A 20,622-nucleotide genomic window follows, 5' to 3' on the forward strand; every position below is an offset into this window, starting at 1 on the left:
TTGGGTTTCTAGTGTATTGCACTAAGTTTATAAGATAATGGGTGGGGGGAGTATTTACATTACCAATACAATAAGATGGCAATACTTGAACTCAAAGGGAGAGACCTTTAACATCTCTTTGAAAAATTTAACTCTTTCTTCCGTATAACATTTTCTCTAATTATAGAGGTTGTGCTTAATGCTTTAGGCAAAAAGGAAAATAATTTAAATCAGCAGTGATTTTACCCAAGTTAATCAGCACTATACGTACTTCCATCATTTCCCCTGTGTATTACAAGGATTTTAAGCAGCTTATATGTAAAGGGTGAAGAAAGAGGGATACTTCTTTGACAAATAGTTCAATTTCTTCCAAAGTTAGTGGTTTATTTAGTGTTTTCCTAGAATTTCTAGGAATTTCCTAATTCCTAGAAAATTAGGTTTTACTGATTTCTCAGAATTGTATAGCATTTTGTATTGCTGATATTAAACATTTATATTCTGTTTATTTCTCTTGTCAGAGACATTATTTTACTAGTCTGTACAGAGAACCAGCTTTTCTATTTTTTTTGTTTCCATAATTCATTAATCTCTATTTTTATCCTTATTTTTCTGCTTCATGCCAGACTTTTTAGTCCACTTTAGATCCTGAACTCATTGACTTTCTTGTTTAAAAAATACATTCAAGATGAAGGAAGATTAGGTGATACTTTTGGCAATAAGTTTTTGCTTTTAGAGGTCTCTTTTAAGTTGAGAAATAATTGACATATAATGCTGTTAGTTTCACATGTACAGCATAATGATTTGATATATGTGTATGTTATAAAACAATTACCTGGGTAGGTTTAGTTAACTGTATGTGGTGATAAATATATCACCACACATAGTTAAAAATTTTTTTCCTTATAATGAGAATTTTTAAGATTTTACTCTATTAGCTCTTCAATGCGTACAATACAGTAAACAGTAACAGTGCTGTTCATTGCATCCCCAGGATTCATTTATCTTGTAACTGCCAACAAAACATAACTTGTATGTTTTGGCCGCCTTCATCCATTTTGTCTATCCTCTACCTCTGGCAACCACCCATCTGTTTTTTGTATATGTGAGTTCAGTTTTTCGTTTTTTGTTTTTGCTTTTTTAAATCAGATTTTACGTATAAGTGAGATCATACATAACAGTATTTGTCTTTCTCGGACTTAGCATAATATCCTCAAGGTCCATCCATGTTGTTGTAAATGGTAGGATTTCCTTTTTTTTTTAATGCCTGAATAATATTCCACACCACATTGTCTTTATCCATTCATCCATCGGAGGACATTTAGGTTAGTTTCCATGGCTTGGTTGTAAATTCTGCAGTGAACATGGGGATGCAGGTATCTTTTTTGAGATAGTGATTTCCTCTCCCTCAGGTAAATTCCCAGGAGTGGGATTGCTAGATTATATAATGATACTTTTAAAAAATTCGTGGGTGGAGAGGACCTTTACTGTTTTCCATAGTGGTTGCACCAGTTTACATTCCTACCAGTAATACACAATACCCTTATTCCCAGGGGGTACATTCTATCCAGTGGATGCCTAAAACTAAATAGTACCTAATTCTATATATATTGAGTTTTTTGCTGTACATGCATACTTATAAACTTTAACTTACAAATGAGGTACAGTAAGCGATTAGCAACAATAACTAATAAAATAGTACCATTTATAGTTAGGTGAATTTGATCTCTCTCTCTCTCTCAGAATGTTTTATTGTACTGTACTTACTCACCCTTCTTGTGATTCGATAAAATGGCTACGTGATGAGATGAAGTGAGTGAATGACATCGGCATTGTGATGTAGGATTAGGATGGTATTGACCTTCTGACAGTACTTCCGAAGAGGGATCATCTGCTTCCAGACTGCGGTTGACCATGTGTAACTGAAATTATAGATAAGAGGGGACAGCTGTTTATGACTTGCAAATATATCCTCACATTCTGGAGGTCTTTAGGTTGCCTTTGCTTTTGTGTCAAATCCAAAAAATCATTACCTAGGCTGTGTTAAGGAGCTTATCACCTATGTTTTCTTTCTAGGAGTTTTATGGTTTCAGTTCTTATGTTCAAGTATTTAATCTGTTTTGAGTTAAATTTTGTGTATGGTATGAGGTAGTAGTCTAGTTTCATTCTTTTGCATGTAGCTGTTCAGTTTTCCTAGTATCATTTATTGAATAGAATTTGTTTCCCCATTTTATGTTTTTGGCTTCTTTGTCATAAACTAATTGACCCTAAATATGTGGGATTTTTGTTCCATTGATCTGTGTAACTGGTTTTTATGCCAGTACCATCCTATTTTGATTACTAGTTTGAAATCAGGAAGTGTGATGCCTCCAGCTTTCTTGTTCTTTCTCAAAATTGCTTTGGCTATATGGGTCCTTTGCAGTTCCATACAAATAGTAGGATTGTGTGATCTATGTCTGTGAAAAATGCCACTGGAATTTTGATAGGGATTGCATTGAAACTGTAGATTGCTTTGGGTAGTATGAACATTTTAACAGTATTGATTTTTCTAATCCGTGAGCACAAAATGTCTTTCCATATATTTGTCAATTTTTTTCATTTTAATTTTTTAAACTTCATTTTTAAACATTCAAGATAACATAAAAGTGGTATGACTGGTACAGTAATACGCAAATCCTTCCTTTTAGAGAATATTAAAGGAAATCTAGTTAATTTCATACCATCCCTAAGTATTTTATTGTGTGTCTCTAGCAGATATAATCTCTTAAGGATGATATTCATACCATTGTTATACTTAAATAAAATATAAAATAGTTTGTTAATATAATCTAATTTCCAGTAGTAGTCCAAATTTCCCAATTGCCTTGAAAATGTCTCCCCCCCCCCTTTCAAATCAGGAATCAAGGGAAGTCGATATGTTGATTTAGTTAATGCCTTTTTAAAAAATTTTTTTAAACATTTTTTTAAAGGTTTTATTTATTTTTTTGACAGAGATCACAAGTAGGCAGAGAGGCAGGCAGAGAGAGAGAAGGGGAAGCAGGCTCCCCACCAAGCAGAGAGCCCCATGTAGGGCTTGATCCCAGGACCCTGAGATCATGACCTGAATGTAAGGCAGAGGCTTAACCCACTGAGCCACCCAGGCCCCCCCTAGTGAATGCCTTTTAAGTCTCTTTATAAATCAGTTTACCTTCCCCTCTCCCTTTATCACTTTTTCTTTTATTGATTATTAGAGAAACTGGGTCATCTATGTGATTTTCTACTTTGTTGATTTCGGTGATTATACCTCCATGTCATTTGATGTGTTCCTCATACCCTATTTCTTGAGATGAGGCTTGATCAGATTCTGGCTTACTTTTTTAGCAAGGATATCTTGTAGATGGGCTTTTTGTAATTCCTATTGTATCACACCAGGAGAAATACGTTTAATTATCTTTGTGATGTCAACATTTATCGGTAGGTTCGGGTTTTGTCGGTGTGATGCATCCAATATAGAGTGCTTCATCATTCTTTCACCTTGGTTTTATTAGCTAACGATTGCAGTTCATTGGGCATTGCAAATATGGTTACTCTTTTTACTCCTGCATATTTCAGATTCCTTTGTTAACTTTTTACTTTGTCATACTGGAATATCCTTTTTTTATAAGAAAACAGGTTAGATTTTGACATACTGGAATATCCTTTTTTATGAGGAAACAGGTTAGATTTTGACTTTAAAAACATTTCCTGATGAGTTGGTATTGTAGTAATCTCCAGTTTAGCCACTGTGAGTTTTTTTTTGTTGTTAAAATTATTGTGGTGGCAAGGACTTTTACATTTATTTTGCAGTCTTACTGCACTGATCATTCTTTAGAGTCTTTGTTTCATCTTGAGCCAGTAAGAACTCTTAACACGGATAGCTTTGATACTTAACTTGCTTGATGTACCATTTCTTGGTCCAGACCCCTATTAGCCATTTCTTTATGAAAATTCTGGTTCCTTTGGGTGGGTAGTGGTCCTTAGAGAGCACAGTAATGTGAGAGCAAAGGTGTTAATTGCTGTTAGGTTGTTATTTCTTCAAAGGTCTTTTAGTGGACAGAGCTAGTAGTGTTTTGAAGACAAATACTGTGAGCTCATTTGTTATTTTCAGTTCATATTTAACTTTATAATTTTTACTTTTCTGATTTTATATTTGTACCTCTTGTACATTGAATGTTTTTACTTGCTAATATTAACAAAATACTACGTATGTATGCTAGTTTTTTTTAAAGGAACATCAGTACTACAGACATTGTAATTACTGAATATAGTTTGAGGTTTCTTTGCAGTTATTTTTGTCCTTATAGTGTATTTAGAGAATTCTGAAGTTTATTGAGAGAATTCTATGTGTGGTTGTACTACCAAGTTGTTAGTTAGGTTTAATGGTTTCATTTTGCTTTCGATTCTTAAGGATCCTCCCATTTTTGGCTTCATTTTCCCAAGTGAAAGTAAAACAAACTACATTTATAATGATCCTTACATTCCTGTCTACTCTAATTTGCTGTTTCTATCCCATTATAGATACCATTTTCATTAATTTTTGGTTTATACTCTTATCCAATATAAACAAACGTGAACTGCTTCCTACATTCTCCCTCCCATCACCCCAAAGAGAAAGTGGCAGTGTATACAGACTATAACAGCTATAACTTCCTTTTTAATGATAAGTGTATCCTGGAAATCATTCCATGGTTATACATGGAATTTTTTTTTCCTGGTACCGCTATATAGAAAGTACATGAGTGTCTTTGTTCCCAGTAGCCTGCCCAATTTTGAGTATATTGGGGTTTTGCTAGTCTGATACATGAGATGGCACTTAAATGTATTAATTTGAATTGGTTTTTATTGTGAGCAAGATGAAATGGCTTTTCAGTTTAATCCTTTGCCTATTTTTTTTAATGGGGGTAATGTCTTTCTAAATTTTCTCAAGTCTGTATTTTAAGTTTATATGCTCATTTTGATCCAAGTTATTTGGGAACCATTTCAAAATTTCATTTAATCAAGCTAAAACAATTGAATTTTTATTTTTCTTTTTCCTCATCAAACAAAATGTCTTACTGTGTTTGAGCAAATATGGTTTGTACAGTTCCTTCTTTATGGAATTTATTGAGTTACTGGTTATATAGATTATGATCTGCTTTTGTGACTTTCATGGGTATTTAAATACAAGGATGAATTGCACGTAACTGAAACATAACAGCTTGAGAACTTAAAAAACTATTGTACACCAGTATACTAGAATGCGATGAAAATGTTGATAAAATGAAGTATATTGGTAGTGTTGAGTTTTCAAAGAATCTCTAAACTGTTTTGTTAAATGAAAGGAAGACGGTGTGAAGCAGCATTTGTGGTGTGATTCTCTTCTATGAATATTAGAAACAGATAAGTATAAGTTTTTGAAAAGGAATTATAATAAATTTAATGATTTTTGAGCTGGGGAGAACTTCACCTTTTCTAATTTTTTGGACTTGAATTTTCTAACTATTTGGAATTAATTAACTGAATATTACCAATGCTATTGCATATGGTTTGTGTTCTTTTTAATTTCCCTTCTACCCTTCCATGAGTAGTGACTGCCAGGAATTATTTTATCCTTTTTATATATGATTTTGTCATGTATATGGCAAAAATATATTATTCTGTGTTTTCTTGAGTCTTATGAAAATGGTATGCCCATTTTATGTTTTCTGTGACTTATGTTTAACTTTAATGATGTTTTTCATTATTAGCTATGCTTTTGTAGTTATGTAATATTCATTGCAGTGTAGTATTAATCTGTGAAAATACCCTGATGTATTTCTCTTCTTGTTGGAATTCACCAGGCTCATATACCATTTTGACTTAAGAATAGTGCTGCTCTGAACACTTTTGTACTACTTGGTGCATGTCGCCAAGTTTTTGAGATTATATATCTAAGAATAAATAGTGCTACAATGTGTAGAGTATGATGAGCTTTTCAAGGTAATACTAGATTCTTTTTCAAAGTATTGCTCCAATTTATGTTAACATTAGTATATAAGAGTTCTTGCCATTTCACATTCTCATCAGCCCTTGGTCAAGTATTAAATTTATTAATTTTTAACATTTTAGTGTGTAATATTTTCTTTGGTCTTTCTTTATATTTTCCTAATTATTAGTGAAGTATTACATCTTTATTTTTCCCTCAATATGTTTATGGCCATTAGTGTTTCTACTTTTGTGAAATTTTGTCAAATACCTACTTGTATCTTTACCTAATAAAAATTTGAATTTAACCAGTTTTGTAGTTTTTTTTATGTATTATTGTTACTGATTTTCTATTGGTTATATGTATTGCTGATACTCTCTCCTAGTTGGTAGTTTTCCTTGACACTTCTTAATGCTATGTTTTGATGAACAAAAGCTGCTAATTTAATGGATAGAGTTTTAATATGGCTACAAGTTCTCTGTGCCATCATAATTAAAATTATTTATGTGTTCTTTTTCTACCCATTTAAATATTTCCCTTGTTCTTTTGGGAATCTTAGCTGTTGATTGTTGGAAATCTTTAAAGCAGTCTCTAATAATGGTTTTTAAGTTTTTATCTCTTGTTGGGATACAGTTTCTTTTACAGAGATTTTGTCGCCACTCTGTAGGAGAATTTATTAGTAGTTTTCATGGTTCATTTTCTTGTGTTTTAATTTAAAAAGTCCCACATATTCAGATCATGATGATATTTTCATACATTACAAAAATTTTTAAAGTTATGCCTTTTACAATGGTCTCTAATTCATCAGAAAATTATATTTTGTTTGTGTATTGTATTATGGATCCAATTTCTTTTTTTCTTTTTTCTTTCCTCCTCCCCTCCCCCTTTATAGAGATAGCCAGTTAAAATTACAGTGCCATTTCTTTACATTTTAGGTAAATATATGTTAGGGTGAAGGCTAAGTTACTGTATTAAATGCAGAACATAGTGTTATAAATAGACAAGTTTATTTCTCATAAGCTAAAGTCCTGCTGGTTTAAGAAAATGGTATCAGTCTCCTTGATGAGGTTATTCACTGCTCCAGCTTTCTTTCACCTTGTTGCTTCATTATTTTCTAAGCTTTTGTTCTTGTCTGCATGGTCTAATAATATATAATTGTGCTGTTTATTTTTTCCTATGGCTGTTCTCACACTGAGGTTTGTCTGTTCTTTTGTTTAAAACTCAATTTTGTTTTTTATTGATCCTTTCAGTGTATCATTGCCATCCGTAGTCTGTATTTTTATTGCGTTGTATGAGTTAGTGCTTCCCCACAGCTTCTGGTAGGTAGCTAGTACCCAGTGCACGTCTCCTTGGCAGCACCTCTGTGTTTAAAGAAATACTGAGTACCTGCTTTTCTGAGAATCTAGCTTTTCTCATGAACTTGATGTTGGTTGGCATCCTTGCCCCCATGACTTTTAGCTCTCCAGAGAAGAAAGTCTTTGGGCAGTTCTCAGTCCTGAAACCTAACAGAGCCTAGGGACTCTAGTCAACATACCTCAGTCTTCAGTTCTTGCTTGCCTTCTGGGTAGCTTCAGCAGGCCTTCTACCTGGGTGTGGTAGATGGTACTTAGAAACCTTTCAAATACTGGAATGAATATAAAATGTCATTTAATTTTTCTACTCATACTATTTTTTACACCTATTTTTTTTCTTTTACATGCAGATCGTATCTTTGCATATTAACATTTTCCTGATTTGTGGGATGTTCACTTCTCACGAAATGGTTATTTTTGTTACACAGGAGAAAAAGTTTCGTGGTCAGATTTAAAAAAGGACACCAGTGTCTATCTTAACACTTAATTTCCTTTTTTAATTGAATCTACCATCACTTGACATCCATCTTAGGTGAATTTTGAGAATACATATTTTTAGTAGAGATTGTTAATCCAAATTTAAGTTTTAATTCAGTTTGTTTCAGCAGTCACTACTGTGGAACATCTATCAATCACTATTTTGTTGAGTCATTTGTTTTTTTTTTTTTAAGATTTTATTTATTTATTTGACAGAGATCACAAGCAGGCAGAGAGGCAGGCAGAGAGAGAGGAAGGGAAGCAGGCTCCCTGTAGAGCAGAGAGCCCAATGCTGAGCTTGATCCCAGGACCCTGGGATCATGACTTGAGCTGAAGGCAGAGGCTTTAACCAACTGAGCCACCCAGGAGCCCTGAGTCATTCAATTTTTATCTCTCTTCCAGCTTAAGTGTCTATGCCAAGATAGATCAAGTAAAACTGTGCCATCAGTTAATGTGGAAACATTAATATTTTTAGTACAATAGAATCACTTATTTTGAGCATAAAACTGGTGAGCATTATACTCAGTGGAAAGACCAACATAATTAAAAAAAAAGTTTATAAACATTTTCAGTAATTTTGGTAATATCCAGAATTTCAAATAACTTGATATTCTGCTGACTCAGATATGAAGGCTGTTAAACCTGCTCTTGTAGCAGCATGTGTGAAATCATTTGAGGGAGAAAAAAAGCCCACAAATAAAGGATTTTTTTTCCTTTTTCTTTAAGAAATCAACAAGATTTGTCATTCCTATTTCCTACATACTTCCTACATACATTGTAGGAAGGAGAGGGTGTCCTGCATGCATCACATCAGGATTACAGGCTTTCTTTTATACTTCAGTAGATCTAAGATTCCTCACTCCTCATCTCCAGACTTATGAATCCACTGGGATGGAAGCATTTTGACTCACACATCTAAAAAGCAAACTGATAAGATGTATTGAAAAGAATTCAGGTATACTTTTGAAAAGTATGGGAGTCTTTGTTTTTTGAGAACTAGGGAAATTGTTAATAAGCATTCATTCACTTATTTAGTCAACAATTACATGTGCGCCCTGTGCTTGGTTGGCACTTGGGAATATTATAGTGAACACTGCCCATGTGGGCCAGGCATGCTGTCTGGTAATCAATGTTTGTGTATCATAACATTTAATCCCAAGGATTTTGATATAAATGTTCTCTCCATGTTATGAATGAGGAAGCTTAGGATAGTTAAGTAATTTCCTAGTTACATAGCTGGTAGGTGGAAGCTAAACTATGAGCACCTTTTCTTAATGCTGTATTGGCATTCTTGGCTGTAAAAACAATGAAAATTAGGATATTCTCTCACATCAGTCCAGAAAAAGAAAAAAATCACGTGATAATAGCAATAGATGCAGAAAAAGCATTTGACGGAATCCAGCATCCATTTATAAAAGCTAGAAGTAGTTTCCAGTTTTAGGAGAACTTCCTCAGCTTGATGAAAAAACGTCTACGGGGCACCTGGGTGGCTCAGTCGATTAAGCGTCTGCCTTTTCAGGTCATGATCCCAGGGTCCTGGGAGGGAGCCCTGCATCGGGCTCTCTGCTTGGCAGGGAACCTGTTTCTCCCTCTGCCTGCATTGCCTGCCACTCCCTGTGCTTGTGCATGAGCAATCTCTGACAAATAAATAAAATCTTTAAAAAACTCTACAAAGAAACTACAGCTAACATCATACTTAATGTGCAGAAACTCAGCACTTTGTAAGATTAGGTAGGAGGCAAGGACATTCCCTCTCATCAGTTCCTTTAAACATTCTATTGGAAGTTTTTGCTGATGTGGTAGGGCAAGGAAAGGAGACAAAAGGTATACAGATCAAGAAGCAAAACATAAAATTATTGTTCGCAGATGACGTGATAGCCTGTGTAGAAAATCTGAAAGAAATGACAAAAATTCTGGAACTAATGCACTATTGCAAGATACAAAGTTAATATACAAGTCAGTTGCTTTTCTATGTATCAGTGGTGAACAAATGCAGTTTGAAATGAAAAAAATACTTTTTTTTTTTTAAAGTGATAGAAGTGTATTAAGTGAAGATACAGAAAAAGCTCTCAAGAGTGAGAGGGGTCCCAACAGCATTGCCTAAAACACGATACTCTTGACCGCATCCCAGAAAATGAAATAGCTAGGTATTAATCTAACACAAAATATAGAAGATCTTTGTGAAGAAAACTACAAAATTCTGATGAATGAAATAAAACCCAAAGTAAGTGGAGAGATAGTCCATGTTTGTGGATAAGAAGACGCAATAGTGTCAAGATGTCAGTTCTTTCCATCTTGATCTATAGATTTAATGTAGTCCCATTCAGAATCAGAGCAAGTTATTTTGTGGATATCAGCAAGTGGTTTCTGAAGTTTCTGGGCAGGTTGTGGGGGGCACAGAAGATACAGAATAGCCAACACAATATTGAGGAAAAACAAGACTGTAGGTTTGACACTACCCAACTTCAGCACTTACCATGAAGCTACAATAATCAAGAGAATTTTTTTCTGGTGAAAAAAATAGACAAATAGGTCAGTGGAACAGAATAGAGAGCCCAGTGTAGAGCCCCCTGTAAATACAGTTGACTTATCTTTGACAAAGGCTCAAATGCAATACCATGGAGCAAATACAGTCTCATTAACGAATGCTGCTGGAAACAATTGGACATCCACTTGCAAAAGAATGAATTGAGACACAGTTAACGCTCTAAAGAAAAATTAATTCCATGGATTTAAGGTTTCTCCTAATATTTTCATGGTTTGATAGCCTGTTTTGTTTTACTTCAGAAAAATATCCCGTTGCCTGGACGTACCACCGTTTAGTTATTCATTCAGTCTACTGAAAGACTTTTGGTTGCACCCAAGTCTTGACAACTATGAATAAGGTTGCTATAAATATCTCCGTGCAGGTTTTTGTGTGTACATTGAATTTTCAGTTCCTTTGGGTAAATACCAAGGTGCACAATTGTTGGATTGTGTGGTAAGAGTATCTTTGTTTTATAAAACTTCCAAACTATTTTCTAAAGTAACTCCCCCTCACCAGGGATAGGGTTGGGGGAAGGATGAATAGAGCAGAGCATAGAGAATTTTTTTAGGGCAGTGAAAATACTGTATACAACACAGTAATGATAGAAATATGTCATTGTATATTTGTTCAAACCCATTGAATGTACAGATCAAGAGTGAACCCTCAGGTAAACTGAATTTTCATTGATTATGATGTGTCACTGCAAGTTGATCCTTGGTAATAACTACCACTGTGCTGGGAGGTTTTGATAATGAGGGACACAATGTATGTTTGGGGACCGGGAATATATAGAAATCTCTGTTGCTACCTTCTCATTTTTATTGTAAACCTAAAACTGCTCTTAAAAAATAAAAGCACAAAAAGAAAACATTTTTCTTGTTGATAGTGAACCAGTACTTAGGTGAAAGGAAAGAAGGAGAAAGTTTTGGCTTTGTGGAAAAGGGAGAAAGATTGACAATAGAGTTAATTTTTCTTTTTTAGGGGTTGAAATTTTAAGCTATTCCCCAATAGTATAACAGCTGACATTTGTTTTTCAGTGAATATTTGAAAAATATAGATAAGTGACAGGTTCATATTTTTAAAGTTAAAGATGTCTTATGCTAATGTGTTTTTGTTTTTTTATAGAGAGGATCTGACGAACTACTCTCAGGCAGTGTTCTCAGTAGTCCAAACTCTAATATGAGCAGCATGGTGGTTACAGGTAAGTGTTTCTTTCTCAACAGTGTTGCTTAATTATTTGCCATTTTATGGGGCAGAATATTAAAACTAAAATTTATAGTCTTTTATAAGAATACCCTTTTCTAATTTATGTTAAGTGTTTTAAATGTTTCTGTTGAAATGCTGCAGAGTAAAATTTTAATAGAGTATATATGTGTAAAAAATTGTGTAAAGTGTGTAAAGAATGTATTAAAGTAAAAAACCTAAACTTGGTGACTTCTGTGGGCAAGTACCTAAGTCTTACTGCCTTTTTTTTTTTTTAAGATTTTATTTATATATTTGACAGACTGATCACAAGTAGGCAGAGAGGCAGGCAAAGAGAGAGGAGGAAGCAGGCTCCCTGCTGAGCAGAGAGGCCGATGTGGGGCTCAATCCCAGGACCCTGGGATCATGACTTGAGCCAAAGGCAGAGGCTTTAACCCACTGAGCCACCCAGGCGGCCCCTTATTGCCTTTTTTTAATCACAAAAATATAAACCTTTTTCTTTCATGTTCTAAATCCTCCCATTCTTGCCCTTTTATACTTTTGTTTTTAGTTTTTGTGTTTGCGTGTCTTAGAATATTTTTTACATAGTCCTCACCACCCCCCTGCCCGCCCCACTTCCCTGAGGCATATGTTCCAAGACTCACAGTGGATGCCTGAAACTGCAGGTGGTATAAAACCCTAAATATACTATGCTTTTTCCTATACATACATACATATGATAAAGCTTAGTTTATAAATTGGGCATATTAAGAGATTAACAATAACTAAAAATGGAACAATGATAACAGTATAGTATTATGAAGGGTGTACTCACCCTTTGTCTTCCTAAGATGTGAGATGATGAAATGGTTGTGTGATAAGATGAAGCTAGGTGAATGATGTAGGTGTTGTGATACAGTGTTAAGGTACAGTATCTCAGAAGGTCTGCTTCTGGGCAGTGATTGACAACTGGTAACTGAAACCATGGAAAACAAAAGTACAGATAAAGGGAATTACTGTGTTTTAAGTATTCTGCATCCCACAAGCTCTAAAGCCCAACTAAATAAAAATAAAAAGATTCAGCTACATAGTTGTCTTTTTTTGTGTGTTTCCACCCTTTTTTTCTTTGCTCTAATAATATTTTAATTGTTTGAATTGAGTTCCTTAATGTTCTCTCCCTATGATCTTCATACTTAGGATATTTTTCTTGTATATGTGTGAAATAACATTGTTAGTTGCTTGTAATGTCTGTCTAAACAAATGTAAACTCTAGTTTAGTTTTATGGACCAGAATTTGAATCTGATGATGATGATGACGACGACAACTGAATTAGTTTACCTTATAACCCTGCATTTTACATTGTTTACCTAAAATCAGAGTTCCTTTCGTGAATTACTTGCTTGAGAAATTAATTGTATTGGGTAGTAAAAGGGTTGTAAAAGACTAGAAGCATTTTGATTTACTTTAGGTAGCTATTGCTTATGTTATGTACACTTCCGCACGCACATGCACATGCCTGGCAGTTCAGTTAATGAAGTACTTACCAAATACAGTCATAATGGTGTGAAAATGAATTTGCCCACACATCGTTATTATTGAGTTTTCCATGATTATAAAACAAAGTCACTAGGCCATAGTTTTTTGATAGTCAAAGTATGGTATACAAATAATTAAACAGGTTCAAATGTCTGTAATGCTGTTTTGCTAGTTTCATTTTTTTAAAACAATATATGTAGTGATGAATAGTTGAAACATTTTAAAAATTAATATGTAGGGCTATGACAGAATAACTGGTAATAGCCTTCCCTTCTCCCCCTGAGATGCCCTCCAAAATGAAAAACTATGAAATTGTATAAAGTATATTGGAAAACTGTTGTCTGGAATTAATGAACAGACAGTAGTAGATAATGATCTCTGAAAGAAGGGAATAAGATCATTATCACATGAGGTGAATTCCATAATCACTTTGGCTTTCTTCCTTGGGTTATATAGCACAGGAAAGGGGAATCTAAGGAGAGTACGGAAGTCTTACTGAGCCAGAAAGACAGATTGGAATTCAAAGCTGTTCAGACATCTGGGATTTGTGGAGAAGGGTCCTAGAAAAGGTAGCTGTCCAGAGGTTTAAGCATAGAGCAGGGATCAGAATTCAGTGTGGGGATTCATTTGATTGAGCATTTTTGAATAATAGCTGGGCTGCCTGTGTGCAGGTTGAGAACTCCGCATGGTTTGTCAGAACTGAGCTGCTTTGGGGCTGAGAGCTAGAGGTGGTTCCAAAAGGTTGTTTAGTGCTCTGAGACCTTAGAGTTCTGGAAAGTCAGAATGCAGACATCTTGGCGAGAAACTCAGGCATTTAATTTAGTCTTGTAGAGAATGGATCACACGCTATATTAAGTGCCAACCTTAAGACTAAGTTAAGAAACTGAGATAGTTTAGCCTGACAACACATTAAGGATCACCAGTAATTTTAATTGCTTGCCTAAACCAAACAGTACCCCCTAAGGAAGACATGATTCAGTCTTCATTTTGTGAACTGTCATTCATAATATCCACCATTGTCATTCACAATATCCACCATTAAAAATCACAGATTATGGAAAGCATGAACATTCCATAAAGTAGAGAAGCATTAAATAGGAGCAGACACCAAAATGATAGATAGTGAAATTAACAGACAAGGACTATAAATATTTTTAAAGCTGTAAAGGAAAATACTATGTAGTGAGTGAACACATAGAGGGATGTGTTAAGAGAGAAAAGAGAGGTAGCATATATAGAAATCTCTGAAATATATTTGAGATGAAAAACTCACTGGGGCTAACAGACTGGAGACAACTGAAAAAAAGTTATTGAACTTGAATACACATGGATAGAAATTAAGTTTCCCAGAGAGAAAAAATGAATCAGTCTAATACATGTATAAGCTGTCTAGTACATGTATAATTGGAGTTCCAGTGAGAAAGTAAACAGAATGCAGCCAAGTATATTAGTTCAAGTAGTAATGGTGGAAAACTTCTAAAATTTTAAGAAAAATATCAAGTTGGATAAATAAAAAGAACCATACTTAGGCATGTAATAGTCAAAATATTGAAAACTAATGATAAAGAGCAAGTCTTACAGTCAGGAAAAAGCCATTTCACAGGTGACTGACACCTTTACTAAAGGGGGGGAGCTAACTTTAGATTGAATAGAGTGACACTATGTAAAAACTTGGATTTGCAGGAAGTAACCAGGAGTACCAGGAATGGCAAATGTGTGTGTAAATTCAAAAGACTTTTTTATTCCTTTAAATTTCTTTGAAAGACTATTTATGTACATTAAAAAAAAACCTTTGTATTATATGGTTTATTTATATATGTAGATGTTCTTAGGACAACAGCACTAAGTGAAAATAGGATTTTACAGTTATAGGGTTTTTATTATTTATATGAAATGATAGAATATTAACTCTAATGTAGATTCTGTTAAGGTTGTATATTGAAATAATCGCCAAAAAAAAAAAAAAGATACAACGAAGTATAGTTAAATGTGAAAAATGTGAATAGAAAGTTGGAGGACTGATTTTCTATTTTCAAACGTTATTATAAAGCTGAGTAGTCAAAACAATGTCACGTTGGCATAAAGAAGATAAATAGAACAGAATAGAATCCAGAAATAAACCTATGTAATTATGGACAGTTAGTTTTTGACTAAGGTAGCCATATGTTTAAACAAAACAAAACAAAAAAACAAAGTTGGATCTATATCTCATACCATAGTTAAGAATTAGCTCTAAGAGGGCCATACATGATGTAAATAAAATCTAAAATTATAAAGCTTCTAGAAGACATAGTAGAAAATCTTTATGACTTTGGGTTAGGACCCTAAAAGTGTAATCTATAAAAGAACAAATGGGACTTTGTGAGTTTTTAAAATTTAAAGTATTTCGAAAGACATTGATAGTAGAATGAAAAAATAAGCCATAGAATATCTGAACATCTTTTTGAAGCATATAACTGATAAAGAACTTTGATCCAGGGTATATATAAATTTGGACTGTATAAGCTCTAAAACTCTAAACAATCCAATGTAATAAATTGGCAAAAGTACTTGATAGTTCAGCAAAAACATATGGCAAATAAGCACATGAAAAAGATGCTCAAGTATTAATCATTAGAGAAATGTAGGTTAAAACTTAAGTGAGGTAACATTACCCCTTAATACAATGCTAAAATTTAAAAGATTGAAAAGATTTAAAAGTATTGGAAAGGATGTGGATGAACCATAGCTCATATACTGTTGGAAATGTAAACTTGTAGAACTACTTGGGCAAATAATCAGGCCATTTCTTAAAATTTAAACATCTATGAAATGATCCAGCTGTTTGTCTCTTAGGCATTTATGCATGAGAAATGAAGGCATATGTTCACTTTAAAAAAAACTAAAAAACTAAGATGAATGTTCATAGTAGCTTTTTTTGTAATACCCAAAGCCTAAAACAATCTAGATGTCCACTGGCAGCTGAATAGATAAATAGATTGTAGTTTTGGCATTGTATTCCATTGTATATCATGAAATACCACTCAGTCCTAGAGAATAATCTATTTTCCGCCCAACGTGGGGCTTGAACTCATGACCTCAGGATCAAGAAGAGTCTCATGCTCTACCAAATGAGCCAGCCAGACTCGCCTAGAGTGAGCTACTGATATATGTGGTAGGAGGGATAAATCTCCAAATAATTGTGCTATGTGAAAGAAGTGGGAAAAAGGAGTATGATTCCATTTATAAAGAATGCAAGGAAATGCAAACTAAAGCAGTTTGGATTTGGGTGTGGGGAAGTGCAAGGGGGACATGGTTGCGAAGAGTAAAAGGAAATTTGGGGGTGAGGGATATGTATACTTTTAGTATTTCTTAGAGAAGATTTCATGGATGTGTGCATATATCAAAACTTGTCAAATTGTATGTCTTAAATATATGCAGCTTATTGTATGTGAATAAACCTCAAAAGGGCTCTTTAAAAAGAAAAAGCCCATAGACAGTTTAAAATGGAATACTGTCAAATATTAGTGCAGTGCAAAAGAACACCACCGCCAAAAACACTGGGTAGTTTAAAAAATAGATGTTAAACTAACCTCTAAACACAAAACTAATGTGTAAAAGTAAACTGGCAAAAAAAACCCCAAAATCTTATTCTAGTGTAGTAATCACTAGTTAGCTCTATGAAGCCATGAGCACTTGAAATGTGCTATTCCCACTTGAGATGTATGTCTGGTGCATGTGTGTTTCAAAGATGTAGTAATCAGAAGTAGTAAGAATGCAAAATACTTCATTTTTAAAAATATTGATTGTATGTTGATATGGTAGTATTTCAGATATATTGAACTGAAATATATTATTAAAATTAACTTTACTCCTTTTTACTTTTTGATGTGGTTAATAGAATATTTAAGATTATGTGATTTGCTGAACATTTCTTTCAGACATTACTGATCTAAGAAGTCCAATTAAAGGCAGAGATTGTCAGACTGGATTGTCAGACTGGTGCTAACTGTAGTACCTATTACTAGAGTCAGACTGAGGTAGAAAGGCACAGAATGAAAGTAAAAAGGGTGGAAAGTAATATCTGTGCAAACAACAAGCACAAGAAAGTTGAGATTATTTTAACTTCAGTCAGTAGAATTCAAGACAAGGAGTATTACCAGATACTAAAAAAGCATCTTTTGTGTGTTTAAAGGGTTAATATATTGGAAAACGTTTGTATACTGTAATAATAGAACTTTAGCATTCATTAAATATATAAAGCTAAAGAGAGAAATCTATAATCATTGTTGGATATTTTAAAATTAGTTGATTTAACAGTAATTGATAGGACAATTAGATCTTTAAAATAGATACATAGAGGATTTGAACAGTGTTGTCCTTTAGCTGGACTTAACTCATATTCAGGAAACTGTACCCTGACTTCAGAATAACTTTTCAAGTGTACATAGCACTGTGATAGACTGACTATATTTTAGGACATAAAATAAACTCAATAGATTTCAAATGGCTGAGAGCTCATGTAGTATCTGATTATAGTGAAATTTAAGTAGGAATCAAAAACAGTAAGAGATCTAAGAAATTGCCAAATAATTTAGAAATTGAACTATGTAATTCTGAACAATACATGAATTAAGAAAGGATAAGGGTATCTTTCTGACTGAATAAAAGTGAAAATATATCAAAATTTGTTGGCGGGGCACCTGGGTGGCTCAGTGGGTTAAAGCCTCTGCCTTCGGCTCAGGTCATGATCCCAGAGTCCTGGGATCGAGCCCCGCATCAGGCTCTCTGCACGGCAGGGAGCCTGCTTCCTCCTCTCTCTCTGCCTGCCTCTGCCTACTTGTGATCTCTCTCTCTGTCAAATAAATAAATAAAATGTTTAAAAAAAACAAATTTGTTGGCTATAATGCAGGAAAGTACGTGGGGGGAAATATGTCTACACCTATATACTTATATTAGAAAAGGCTTATATTAGGCAAAAAGTTTAATAATCCTCTATCAAAACTATAATACCGATATCAAGAATGAAAGTAGAGGTACCAGTACAGATCCTACAGAATGTTATTAGGAAAATAAGGCAATATTACAAACAGCAACAATGCCAATAAATTCAGCAACTTAGGTGAAATAGACAAAATCCTTTAGAAACCTAATTTATCAAAGGTGATATAAACTCCATAATAAATACAGATTAGCTCTGTGTCTGTTACAAAAATTGAACTTAAAATTTCTCCATGAAGATTACTCCAGGCATAGGTGATTTCAGTCAGGTATGAAGCTTCAAAGTATACTTTTTCTTCAGTATACTTTTTCAGAAAATAGAGAAGCAGGGAATACTGCAAATTCTACTTTATGATGCTGCTGTAACTGATGCCAAAATCTAACAAAGAAGATGTAAGGAGTCAAGGTTTCAAACTAATATATTTTATTAACATAAATGCAGACATTCTTTTTTTTTAATTTTAAATTTTTTATTAACGTATAATGTATTATTAGCCCTGGGTGTATAGGTCTGTGAATCTCCAGGTTTACACACTTCACAGCACTCACCATAGCACATACCCTCCCCAATGTCCATAACCCCACCACCCTCAAGTGCAGACATTCTTTTTTTTTTTTTTTTAATTTAATTTCTTTTCAGTGTAACAGAATTCATTGTTTATGCACCACACCCAGTGCTCCATATAATATGTGCCCTCCATAATACCCACCACCATGCTCCCCCAACCTCCCACTCCCTGCCCCTTCAAAACCGTCAGATTTTTCAAGAGTCCATAGTCTCTCATGGGTTCATCTCCCCCTCCAATTTCTCTCAACTCCCTTCTCCTCTCCATCTCCCCATGTCCTCCGTGTTATTTCTTATGCTCCACAAATAAGTGAAACCATATGATAATTGACTCTCTCTGCTTGACTCTTCCATTCCCGTCCATGTTGATACAAAAGTTGGGTATTCATCCTTTCTGATGGAGGCATAATACTCCATAGTGTATAGTGTATATGGACCACATCTTCCTTATACATTCGTCCATTGAAGGGCATCTTGGTTCCCTCCACAACGTGGCCACTGTGGCCATAAATGCAGACATTCTTTTTTTTTTGAGTATGGACATTTTAATTTTATTTTAAATTTTAAATTAAATTAAAAATTTTTTATTTTATTTTTTATAAACATATTTTTATCCCCAGGGGTACAGGTCTGTGAATCGCCAGGTTTACAAACTTCACAGCACTCACCATAGCACATACCCTCCCCAATCCCCATAACCCCCCTCCCCCCAACCCCCCTCCCCCCATCAACCCTCAGTTTGTTTTGTGAGATTAAGAGTCACTTACGGTTTTTCTCCCTCCCAATCCCATCTTGTTTCATTTACTCTTCTCCTACCCCCTTAACCCCCCATGTTGCATCTCCTCTCCCTCATATCAGGGAGATCATATGATAGTTGTCTTTCTCCGATTGACTTATTTCGCTAAGCATGATACCCTCTAGTTCCATCCACGTCGTCGCAAATGGCAAGATTTCATTTCTTATGATGGCTGCATAGTATTCCATTGTGTATATATACCACATCTTCTTTATCCATTCGTCTGTTGATGGACATCTAGGTTCTTTCCATAGTTTGGCTATTGTAGACATTGCTGCTATAAACATTCGGGTGCACGTGCCCCTTCGGATAACTACGTTTGTATCTTTAGGGTAAATACCCAGTAATGCAATTGCTGGGTCATAGGGTAGTTCTATTTTCAACATTTTGAGGAACCTCCATGCTGTTTTCCAGAGTGGTTGCAGCAGCTTGCATTCCCACCAATAGTGTAGGAGGGTTCCCCTTTCTCCGCATCCTCGCCAGCATCTGTCATTTCCTGACTTGTTAATTTTAGCCATTCTGACAGGTGTGAGGTGATATCTCATTGTGGTTTTGATTTGTATTTCCCTGATGCCGAGTGATGTGGAGCACTTTTTCATGTGTCTGTTGGCCATCTGGATGTCTTCTTTGCAGAAATGTCTGTTCATGTCCTCTGCCCATTTCTCGATTGGATTCTTTGTTCTTTGGGTGTTGAGTTTGCTAAGTTCTTTATAGATTTTGGACACTAGCCCTTTATCTGATATGTCATTTGCAAATATCTTCTCCCATTCTGTCTGTTGTCTTTTGGTTTTGTTAACTGTTTCCTTTGCTGTGCAAAAGCTTTTGATCTTGATAAAATCCCAATAGTTCATTTTTGCCCTTGCTTCCCTTGCCTTTGGCGATGTTCCTAGGAAGATGTTGCTGCGGCTGAGGTTGAAGAGGTTGCTGCTTGTGTTCTCCTCAAGGATTTTGATGGATTCCTTTCTCACATTGAGGTCCTTCATCCATTTTGAGTCTATTTTCGTGTGTGGTGTAAGGAAATGATCCAATTTCATTTTTCTGCATGTGGCTGTCCAATTTTCCCAACACCATTTATTGAAGAGGCTGTCTTTTTTCCATTGGACATTCTTTCCTGCTTTGTCGAAGATTAGTTGACCATAGAGTTGAGGGTCTATTTCTGGGCTCTCTATTCTGTTCCACTGATCTATGTGTCTGTTTTTGTGCCAGTACAGCTTTGTAATAGAGCTTGAAGTCCGGAATTGTGATGCCACCAACTTTGGCTTTCTTTT

The 20,622-nt window shown here is 34.7% G+C and overlaps 1 protein-coding gene across 1 annotated transcript in view; it reads left to right on the forward strand.

The window, feature by feature from the left end:
- LOC111142780 (polypyrimidine tract binding protein 2) overlaps window positions 1-20,622 on the forward strand; it is an 88,871-nt gene that overhangs the window by 14,461 nt on the left and 53,788 nt on the right. The window contains exon 3 of the mRNA XM_022496076.1: window positions 11,420-11,495. Within this exon, the coding sequence (XP_022351784.1) occupies window positions 11,420-11,495 (76 nt within the window). The remainder of the gene's footprint in view (window positions 1-11,419; window positions 11,496-20,622) is intronic.

Source organism: Enhydra lutris, unplaced genomic scaffold, assembly GCF_002288905.1.
Source record: "Enhydra lutris kenyoni isolate GAN:26980312 unplaced genomic scaffold, ASM228890v2 scaffoldscaffold9, whole genome shotgun sequence".
Classification (NCBI taxonomy): domain Eukaryota; kingdom Metazoa; phylum Chordata; class Mammalia; order Carnivora; family Mustelidae; genus Enhydra; species Enhydra lutris.